Raw genomic sequence first — 9,643 nt, 5'->3', positions numbered from 1 at the left:
ATGGCAGCCCGCAGCATCCTTTTCCCCCTCCCCACTTTTATTACAAAAAATGCGTGCATCCTGCCCCTGCTCCAGAGCATTATCAAGCCTGGGCTCTGCTACATGTTTTTGGGCTTGGAGATGATGCCGTCAGGATAATGCTGCTTGAACTGGGCCACTACGTCGGGGTCGAGAAGGTGGATGCCGTCCAGCTGGTTCCCCAGTGTGATCCTGGGGAAGGGTGGAGGGTTACAGGGCAGGAGGGGGGAAATACGGGAAAAAGGACTCTCGCGCAGCACCCTAGTACTCACCAGTTGGGCTGCACGTTGTGGGGGCGGCCAAAGAGCTCGATCTTGCGGGTGCCAGGCGAGAGGCGCTCGATCATGCCGTAGATCTCATCGGGCTTGTGGCTGGTGGAGCGGACCTGAGGGGTGGCCAGGGTTGGGGAGATCACTGCAGGATCAGTGACCAATTTTCCCCAGCCCCATCCCGGCTCTGGACTAACCTCTGCCACGATGACGTCGCAGTCGAGCCCGCGGTTGAAACCCTGTGGGTTTCCCTTCACCCCCACCTGCATAAAGAGGCAGAGGGGAGGGGAGAAAAGAAATGGGTACAGGGGTGGGGCATGGGGCACCAGCCCTTCTCGGTAGGAAACTGGCTGCCAAAGACCCCAAACTGACTCCAGCCCCCTAAAGAGCCCAAACTGATCCTAAAAGACCCTGCACTGGACCCAAAACTGGCCTCAAAAACCCCCCAAGCAGTCCCCAAGCATGCCTCAAAAGTGGCCCTAAAGAGCCAAAACAGCCCCAAAGACCCCAAACTGCCTCAAAAGATGCCAAACTGGCCCCCTAAGACCTGAAATTTGATCTCAAGATCTGAAACACCCCCAAGGTAGCCCCAAAGACTCAAAAGTGGCTCCCAAGACCTAAAACAGACTCCAAAAACCTGAATCTGGCCCCAAAGTGGCCCCTAAAGAGCCAAAGCTGCCCCCAAGGCCCCAAATTTGCCCCTAAGGACATCAAACAGGCCCCCCCAAGCATGACTCAAAAGTGGCTCTTGAAGAGCAGAAACAGCTCCGAAGGTCCCCAAACCAGCTCCCCCAAAACCTGAAATTCAACCCCAAGATCCAAAACTGGTTCCAAACCTGGGCCCCAAGAGCTCAACCTGGCCCCCCAAATTTACCTGCAAAGCCTCTGCTGCTGATAGGGAGCTGCCACCAGCAGTTTCCTGGGGGCAGAGGGAGGGGTTTAGGGCACTGCTGGTGGTGGGGGGATGCAGTCACCTACCAGGCAGTGCTCCTTGCCATGGTTGAGCCAATGGCCTGTGCGCCCTGTGCGGATGATCCTCTGCAGCTGGTTCGTCTTCACCCAGATGATCTCGTCCACCCGCTCGTACCTGGCAACCGGAGTGGGCGAGCAGAGGGGTGCTGAAGCTGCCAGCAGGGGCAAGGAAGAGGAGGAACGGGGGATGCAGAACTCACCCCCAAAGGTTGAGGCACTCACGTCCCAGCTCCATGGCCCTGTCGAGGGGAGAAGATGAGAACTAATGGGGCCAGAAAGGGTTTTTTTCTCTCTCCCTCCCCACAACCTGGGGGCTGTTTTTTTATTCCTCCCCACCACTCACCGTCCAGTGACCCAGAGGAAGAGGAAGCCTTCATCCTGCAGCACAGGAATGTTAAGGCGCCGCATCTCATCGTCAGTCAACGTGCCGTAGGGCAGCTCCATGTGGATGTCCCAAGGCGGGTCGGCCATGACCACGGCAAATTTGCCCAGGATGCTGACATCCAGGTAGCGGATGTCACAGCAGATCCACTGCGGCGGCGAAATGGGGGCGGCCGCACGGTTATGGGCGCGTTCCCTCCCCGAGAACTCCCTCCCCGCGGGAAAACCACGCGATACCTGTGGGGGGAAGAGGCGGTCGACGCTGGCATCGCCGCTGACAGCCTGGGGCAAGGCCAACTCCTGGCCGGGGTTGTGCTCGCGGCCACCCGGTGCCCCAGCGTCGGAGCATGCATCAATCTCATAGTGGACGTACTTGCAGGTATCCATGTGGAAGCAAGTGTTGAGGAAGGAGCAGTCGCCCAGCGACTCGTCCGTGTGCTTGTTGATGATGCGCCTGGTGGCGGAGAAGGGGGGAGAAAAGAAAGAAAGAAAAGAAAATGAGATGAGACATGGGATGGTGGTGCCAAAGTCGGGGGAGACAAAAAGGGGGGAACGTCACCCACCGGAAATGGAGCTTGCGGCAGGGCCGCTCGGCGTCAGTGGCCTTCATGCACTCCTCCTTGGTGCCATAGTCGCAGAACTCCTGCACCTGGGCCCGGCCCCGTGAGCGAAACTTCTCTACGATGGACTGCTCCTTGGCTGTGGTGGTGTTGAGCAGCTCCAAGATCTCCTGGCTCACCTGGTGGCAGAGGCAAAAATCAAAGCCTGAAGCCTTTGGAGGGGGGATTCGCAAAATCCTAGAGACTTCAGGGGAAAAACATGACAGCCTGTAGCCTTTAGAGGGGAAAACCAGGACATCCTAGAGCTTTTAGAGGGCAGACATGAAATCTTTAAGTCTTTAGGGGTGAAAATTCAACACCCTGTCACCCTTTGTGGGTGCTGGTGTCTTCTGCACCAGGATGCTGTTACCTTCTTGCTCTGCTGCTCCTTAGTGGACTGCTGGCTGAGCAAGCTCTCGATCTCCCGGTCAACATCGGACGCCTGCTTGCGCCACTTCTTGGTTGGCTCCTTGCCGGGCTCGGAAGCAGGCGAGGCACCAGCAGGAGGGCCACCGGGGCCACCAGGCTCGGCACGGCGCTTGCGCTCAGCCACGGCACCAGTCATGGCCGAGAGCTTGGCGTGGTCGGCGTAGGTGACCAGGGTGGGCTGGGCGGCCTCCTCATGCAGCAGCCCCCGGCGCACCTCGATGAGCTCCTGGGCAGCGAACTTCTGCAGCAAGCTCTCTACACTGCGCTGTGTCACTGGCGCCTCCGGCTGCAGGATGCCGCGGGGTCAGCAGAAGGCATAGAGGAACAGAGGGAGGGAGGGAAGGACGGGGGGGGGGCGGACATACCGTAGCGATGGCGCGGCAGATGGCCAAGGCGTCGGTGGGCAGCGGCAGCGCCAGGTCGGCCAGGTGCCGCAGCAGCCGCCGCTCCAGCGCCGGGTCCGTGGCCAGCTCCGGCGCTTCTCCACCACTGCCGGCTGCTCCGGCTGCTCCGGCTGTCGCAGGGGCCGGGGGCGCGGGGCTGGCGCTGCGGGATGGTGGGGCCAGTGCCAGCTCTGGGTGACGTGGGTCTGAGGGTGCAGGGGTCAGAGGGCAGTGGAGGTCGGAGGGCAGCAGAGGGTCAGAGACGTAAGGCTCTTCCCCCCCCCCCAGCTCCTTTGCTGCCACCCTGGGGCACCCTGGTGTCCTCTGACCCCTGCTGCTGCTCTCTGACCCCTTACTGACACCCCTACCCTTTGGCCCCTGGTGATTGATGCCCCCTGACCCCTTCCTGACATTGGCACCCTTTGACCCTGCTGCTGCCCCCTGACTCTCTCCTGCTGCCCTCCGACCCCCCCCTTACACCCCTGAACTCTGACCCCTCCCGTTGCCCCGACCCCTCCTGTAGACCGGCAGCCCACCCCCCCCACACACACCCCTTGACCCTCCCCGCTGCCCTTTGACCTCTGCCCTCCCCTGGCAGGCACCGAGTGGGTCCTGCTTTCGCCGCCGCTGGAGCCGCTCCCGCAGCGAGTCCAGCTGCTTCTTGTGGGCCTGGATCGAGCTCCACGTGTCCGACATGGTGGTCCCGACCCCGCTGGCCCCGGCCCCGCGGCCGCCAGCGCCGCTCCGCGCCGCCACCGAACCGGAAGCGGGGCGGAGCCGCGCCCGCCTGGCCGCGGCCCGCCCTCAGCGCGAAGCCGCGTGCGCCATCTTGGCTGCTGGCGCGGCGGCCATCTTAGCGGCGGGGCGACGGGGAGGGAGTGGTATCCTGGCAACGGGCGGTGCCCGGCGCCGCCATTTTTATTGAGGGCCGGGCCGCCATCTTGCAGCCTGGCAGCGCCGCGACGGAGTGCAGGAGGGAGGGAGGGGGACCCCCCACGAAAATGGTGCCATCTCCCTCCTCCCGTAGCAAGAAGCAGAGACGAGTCGTGGCGGGAGAGTCACCAAACGGCTTTAATGGAGGGTGGAGGGGTGGGGGCAAGGCTGGCACTATGCTATGGGGAGGGGGAAGGGGGACACCATGGTGGCAGGGTGGGGGGAAGGGAGGGAGGTGCGCTAAAATTAAGACCCCAAAGAAATGAAAAGGGCGCTAAAACGTGTTAAAACGCCCCTGGGGGTGCTACTTGTCGACAGGGCCGGGCGGCAGGGGCGCTGCGGCCTCAGCAGGCGCCGGGCGGGTGCGGGCCGCCTTGGTGCCGGCTGCCACGAAGGCGCTGTACTGGCTCCAGAAGGAGAGGGCCGGTGGCGGCGGCCGGGCTGGGAAGTCAGGCGGTTTGACAGCCCCGCGGCTCGTCATTGTCGTTGTCGTCGTTGTAGTCGTTGGCGGTGGTGGCGGCGGTGGAGGGACATCTGGGGCTGGTGGGCGGGCACAAGGTGCCGGGCTGCAGCTCCAGCATGGGGGCGCCTGTGGGGAGAGGGGTGGTGGGGGGAGCTGGTGGCATCCCTACAGAGCGGGAGCATCCCTATGGGCCAGGAGCGTCCATAGGAACCACCAGCATCCCTATGGAGGGACCATGAACGTCCAGAGGGACCACCAGCATCCCTATGGAGGATCCATGAGAGTCCCTATGGACCACACCTGTCCCTATGGGCCAGGAGCATCCCTAGGGACTGCAAACATCCCCGTGGAGGGATCACAAGTGTCCCTATGGACCAGGAGGGTCCCTATGGACCACAAGTACCCCTAGGGAGGGATCATGAACATCCCTACAGACCAGGAGTGTCCCTAGGGACCACCAGCGTCTCCACGGAGGGACGAGGAGTATCCTTATGGACCACAAACATTCCTATGGATGGACCATGAGTATTCCTAGGGACCACCAGCATCCCTATGAACCATAAGCATCCACAGGGACCAAAAGCATTCCTATGGAGGGCCCAGGAGTGTCCCTACAGACCACAAGTGTCCTTATGGACCAGAAGCATCCCTATGGAGGAACCAGGATCATCCCTATAGTGAGATCAGGACTATCCTTACCTGCCCAGGCTTCCTGGCCGCAGTCCCGTCGTGAGCATTCTCCTTGGCTGGGCTGGCTTGTGGCTCCTCCGGCGCCTCCTCCCTGCCATGCGCACCTCCTTCCTCCACTGTGGGCTCTCCAGCTCCCTCCATGGCTTGCGGGGGGCTGCCCACCCGGCGACGACCTTCACCTTCTTCCTCTTCCTCTTCCTGATCCTCATGCTCCTCCTCCTCAGCGGGGGGCTTCTCAGGCCCACTCTCGGTGGACTCCTCCTCAGAAGCATCCTCCTCCTCCTCCTCCTCTTCCTCATCCTCCTCCTCGGAGAGCTCCTCGGGCTGGCGGGCTGGTGCCGGGCCACCATTGGGGATCTGTCCACCCAGGTGCAGGCGGACATGGTGCTGGAGACCCGGGGCATCGGCAAACATCTTCTGGCAGATGGGGCAGGAGTTTCGGGGCCGGGCGGCGGTGGCAGCGGTGGCCGGGCCAACTCGATGGGCGGCTGCATGGGCCCGCAAGTTGCCGCGAGTGGAGAAGGCCCGGCCGCAGGCCTTGCAGCGGAAGGGGCGCTCGGCACCCGCGTGCTGCCCTGCGTGCAGCCGCAGCGCCCGGGGGCAGCTCAGCACCCGCCGGCACACCGGGCACTGGTTGGGCACAGAGGAGGACGGCAGCCCAGCAGCTGCCGCTGTCCCCGGGGCCTCGGTGGCGGCAGCTGCCACCACGGTGGTCCCTGGCGGGTCGATCTTCTCCACCAGCTGCTGCAGCTTGGAGGTCTCCGAGGGGGCTGCCACCAGTGGCTCCAAGAGGAAGGGGAACGCGGCAGCGGTGTGGTGGTGGTGGTGTCCACCTTTGAAGTGGTTGGCTAACAAGGCCCAGGCGGGCAGCTTGCCCGGTGGGGTGTTTTCATCCCCCTTGGCCTTCTCCTCTGCTGCCTTGAGCAGCACCAGCTTGCCGAAGCCAGGCAAGGGCTGGGGCAGCAGTGGGAGCCCCTCGGCGGCCACCGGCGCCTTCGGTGCTGGCTTCTCGGCAGTGTCGCTCTTCTCTGCCGGGGCGGCGGGGCGGCCAGCCAGCAGGTAGTCGAGGTGCTCAGGCACGGGGTGGGGGTTCATCTGGACGTGAGGGTAGCGGTCGCGGTGGCGGTGGAAGTGGACCTTGAGGTTGCCGCGGGTGGTGAAGCGGTTGCCGCAGACGTTGCACTTGTAGGGCCGCTCGCCGGTGTGCGAGCGCAGGTGGATCTGCAGGGCACTGTCGCTGCCGAAGGCCTTGGCGCAGAAGCGGCAGCGGTGCCGCCCGCCACCACCGACCTTCTCCTCTGCCTCGTTCCTGGGGCGCAGCGAGCTCTCCCGTGCCAACGCCGGGAACGCTGGGAATGCCGCCGCCTCGGCTTTCGCCCCCCACGGGCGGTAGAGGTGGAAGAAGGCAGGCTTGGGGGGCGTCCCGGACGCCGGGGCCCGCGGCGGCTCGGCTTTGGGGGCGGCAAAGAGGGCTGGGGCGGCTTTGGGGGCAGCCGGGGCACCCAGCAGCAGCACCTGGCGGCAGATCTCCTCTGTGAGCTGCAGCTGGTGGAGCTGCCGCTGCTGCAGCACCCGCAGCTCCTCCAGCAGCAGCGGGATGTCCAGCGGCGGTGGCGGCGGCTCCGCGTCCATGCCCAGCGGCTCTGAGGAGCAGGAGGAGGAGGAAGGAGCAGCGGCAGCGGCTGGGGAGCCTGCGGGGCGAGAGTGAGCGGGATTGCCACAATCTGGACCCCAAATCTGCTCCCCCCCAACCGCTTTGGTGCTCAGAAAAAAGGGGAGATTTTCCTCCCAGATGGATGGAATATCGGCGTGGACAGACGGATGGGGAGGCCCAGGGATGGAAGGAAGGATGGATGGAGAGACCTAGAGATGGAAGAAAGGACAGATGTGGGAACGGAGGGATGGATGCAGGCAGGACTGGATGGATGGAGAAACCTGGTGACAGAAGGAAGGATGGGTGGATGGAGGGATGGAGATAAGGAGGGACAGACGCGGGGATGGAAAGACAGATACAGGCAGGATCAGGTGGATGGAGAAACCTGGAGATGGAGGGAAAGACAGACGGACACGGGGACGGAGGGAAGGACAGATAGACACAGGCAGGGCCAGATGCATGGAAGGAGCCGAAGAATGGACAGAGCTGGAACTGGAGGGCAGGATGGATGGACACAGGGACAGACAGATGCAGGGACCTGAAGGACAGATGGACAGAGACATCCGGAGCCAGAGGGCAGGACCGACGGATGTGGGGACAGCGGGATGAATGTGGGCAGGGCCAGACGCACAGAGAGACCTGAAGGATGGACAGACGGACGGATGGACGGAGGAGCCGTGTGTGTCCCCAGGAAGGAGCCACAGCGGGAGTGTGTGTGTGTGTGCGCGCGCGCGCGCGTGGGCGGGGGAGGCGGGGGGCGATGGCGTCTGTCCATGCATCTGTCTGTCCATCTGGGTGAGGGGGGGGAGGGAAGCCCGCACCTCCTGGCTCGGCCATGGCGGGTCCCGCGGCGGCTCCGGGAGGAAGAGGAGGAAGAGGAGGAGACGCAGGCGGATGCGGTGGCTGCAGGGACCTCTGGTGTCCAGAGGGGATGGGGGCGGGGGGGGGGGCGTCCCTGGGCCATGATGCAATCAAGGGGGGGGTCCCCCGTGATGACGCAATTGGGGGGGGGGTCCCTGGGCTATAATGCAATCAAGGGGGGTCCCCGGGCTGTGATGCAATCAAGTGAGGGGTCCCTGCACTATGATGCAATCAAGAGAGGGGTCCCCAGGCTATGATGTAATCAAGGGGGGGTTCCCCAATGATGACACAATGAAGGGGGTGTCCCCATGCTATGATGCAACAGGGGGTCCCCAAGCTGTGATGCGGGGTGGGGGGGAGCCCCGCTGCCATGATGCGAAACGCAACCCCTTGGGGCTGCATGGCTGCGAGGGCCCCGAGTAGCGTTGCAGAGCTGGGGCCGGGGGTGCGCGAAAAATAAGGCCATGGCGCAAAGAGGCCGGGGAGAAAGGCCAGCGAGTGGGGGCCTGTGTGTGTGCCCCCCGTCCCTGTGCCCCCCTGTCCTGGTGGGGAAGGGGATGCTGCATGCGAGCAACAGCAACGCAGCTGTTGCACACAGATACTGCCTGCAAGTATTGCATGCAGATCCCGCGTGCAAGCATTGCATGTGGATATTGCACGTGGATACTGCACACAAGCATCGCATGCAAGTGTCACATGCAGATATTGCATGCAGACATTGCTCACAAGCATCAGACACAGATGCTGCATGCAAGCGTTGCGCGCAGATATTGCATGCAAGCATTGCGTGCAGGTGCTGCATGTAAGCATTGCACACAGACACTGCATGTGAGCATCACGCACAGATGCGGCATGCATCACATGCAGATATTGTGTGCACAAATCCTGCACGCAAGCGTTGCATGCAGACATAGCATGCGAGCACTGTGCATATGCTGTGTGCAAGTGTTGCACATCCTGTGTGCAAGCATTGCATGCAGGTATTGCATGCCAGCATCACACGTAGATGCCGCATGCAAGCGTTTCACACAGATACTGCACGCCAATATAGAGCACAGACATTGCGCACAAATCCAGCGTGCAAGCGTTGCGTGCAAGCATTGCACACACTTACTGTGCACAAATCCTGCACACAAGCGCTGCGCACAGACATTGCACCGGGGCTGGGCCCCTCTCCCTGGGGGATGGGGGAGCAGTCAGTTTTGGGTCAAAAGAAGGGCCCCCCCCCAGGAAAGGGGCACACCACAAAGTTCACAACCCATCCCTCGGGGAAAAGGTTGGGGGGAAAAAGAACAACATAACACCCCCCAAAATCCTGCACCTCCCCCCATCGCCCCTTCGTCCTCCTCTTCCTCGGGGGGGGGGGGGAAGGGGCACCCACCGTGCTCGGCGGCCGGGGAGACGAGCTGCTGCGGCCGGCGCTGCTTGCGGCGCGGCATCCCCACACGGGGGGGAAGCCCCTGTTCCCCCCCCCGCGTCTGTCCGTCTGTCCGGTGGCGGCGCACTTCCCCCTCCCCCCCCTTTTTTCCCCTCCAAAAAAAGGAAAGAATAGTCCTAATCTTGCTGCACTTTTTTTTTTTTTTGCTCCTCTTTTGTGCACGCTCAGGGTGGGCAAAAAGCCTTTAACCCCTTCCCGTCCATGTGGGGGTCAGGGTGGGGGGGTGGGGAATGCACTCATCCCATACCAGGGCAAAGCTTGAGCATTTTGGTGGTGGGGGGGAAGCCCAAATCTCAACAACAACAAAAAACCAGCCCAACCTGTTGCATTTTTGGTGCAAAAGAGAAAATAAATAAACAATACAAAAGCAACTTGCTGCACTCACACCTGTTGCAACAAGTTTTGTAGGTTCTTTTTTTTTTAATTATTTTTGAGGATTTATTTTGCAAACTGCTTTTGCGCTAGGGGGCTTTTTTAGGGGGTGCAAATGTGGATTTGTTTTTTGCAATGCAAAAAAATACTCTTAAAGAGAAGTGCCTCCATTTGTCCCCCC

General features: G+C 62.2%; 2 protein-coding genes across 2 annotated transcripts; both read right to left on the bottom strand.

Annotated features, from left to right (window-relative positions):
* Positions 1–16: 16 nt before the first annotated feature.
* Positions 17–3,806, bottom strand: METTL3 (methyltransferase 3, N6-adenosine-methyltransferase complex catalytic subunit). The gene is made up of 11 exons (XM_062598780.1): positions 3,654–3,806; positions 3,034–3,257; positions 2,610–2,954; positions 2,204–2,379; positions 1,878–2,094; positions 1,603–1,790; positions 1,460–1,498; positions 1,266–1,374; positions 485–550; positions 291–403; positions 17–210 (listed from the first exon to the last, which is right to left on the bottom strand). The coding sequence occupies exons 1-11, from the start codon at positions 3,745–3,747 to the stop codon at positions 99–101; spliced, it is 1,683 nt and encodes a 560-aa protein (XP_062454764.1). The 5' UTR covers positions 3,748–3,806; the 3' UTR covers positions 17–98.
* A 303-nt stretch (positions 3,807–4,109) lies between these two features.
* SALL2 (spalt like transcription factor 2) lies at positions 4,110–7,644 on the bottom strand. Its single transcript, XM_062598777.1, has 3 exons — positions 7,613–7,644; positions 5,147–6,828; positions 4,110–4,573 (listed from the first exon to the last, which is right to left on the bottom strand). The coding sequence occupies exons 1-3, from the start codon at positions 7,626–7,628 to the stop codon at positions 4,289–4,291; spliced, it is 1,983 nt and encodes a 660-aa protein (XP_062454761.1). The 5' UTR covers positions 7,629–7,644; the 3' UTR covers positions 4,110–4,288.
* Between the last annotated feature and the right edge of the window lie 1,999 nt (positions 7,645–9,643).

Source organism: Rhea pennata, chromosome 37 (genome assembly GCF_028389875.1).
Source record: "Rhea pennata isolate bPtePen1 chromosome 37, bPtePen1.pri, whole genome shotgun sequence".
Taxonomy (NCBI): domain Eukaryota; kingdom Metazoa; phylum Chordata; class Aves; order Rheiformes; family Rheidae; genus Rhea; species Rhea pennata.
The sequence above is the reverse complement of the archived record's forward strand: the minus strand, read 5'-3'. Positions and strand labels throughout refer to the sequence as shown.

Bases quoted from the DNA above. Each gene is read 5' to 3' on its own strand.
- METTL3 (XM_062598780.1), bottom strand. From the start codon at position 3,747: ATGTCGGACACGTGGAGCTCGATCCAGGCCCACAAGAAGCAGCTGGAC. The intron at 2,095-2,203 runs GTGGGTGACGTT...CTCCGCCACCAG, and splicing joins TGCCGCAAGCTCCATTTCCG to GCGCATCATCAACAAGCACA. The intron at 551-1,265 runs GTAGGTGACTGC...CTCTTTATGCAG, and splicing joins ATGGCAAGGAGCACTGCCTG to GTGGGGGTGAAGGGAAACCC.
- SALL2 (XM_062598777.1), bottom strand. The intron at 4,574-5,146 runs GTAAGGATAGTC...CTCTCCCCACAG, and splicing joins CGGCCAGGAAGCCTGGGCAG to GCGCCCCCATGCTGGAGCTG.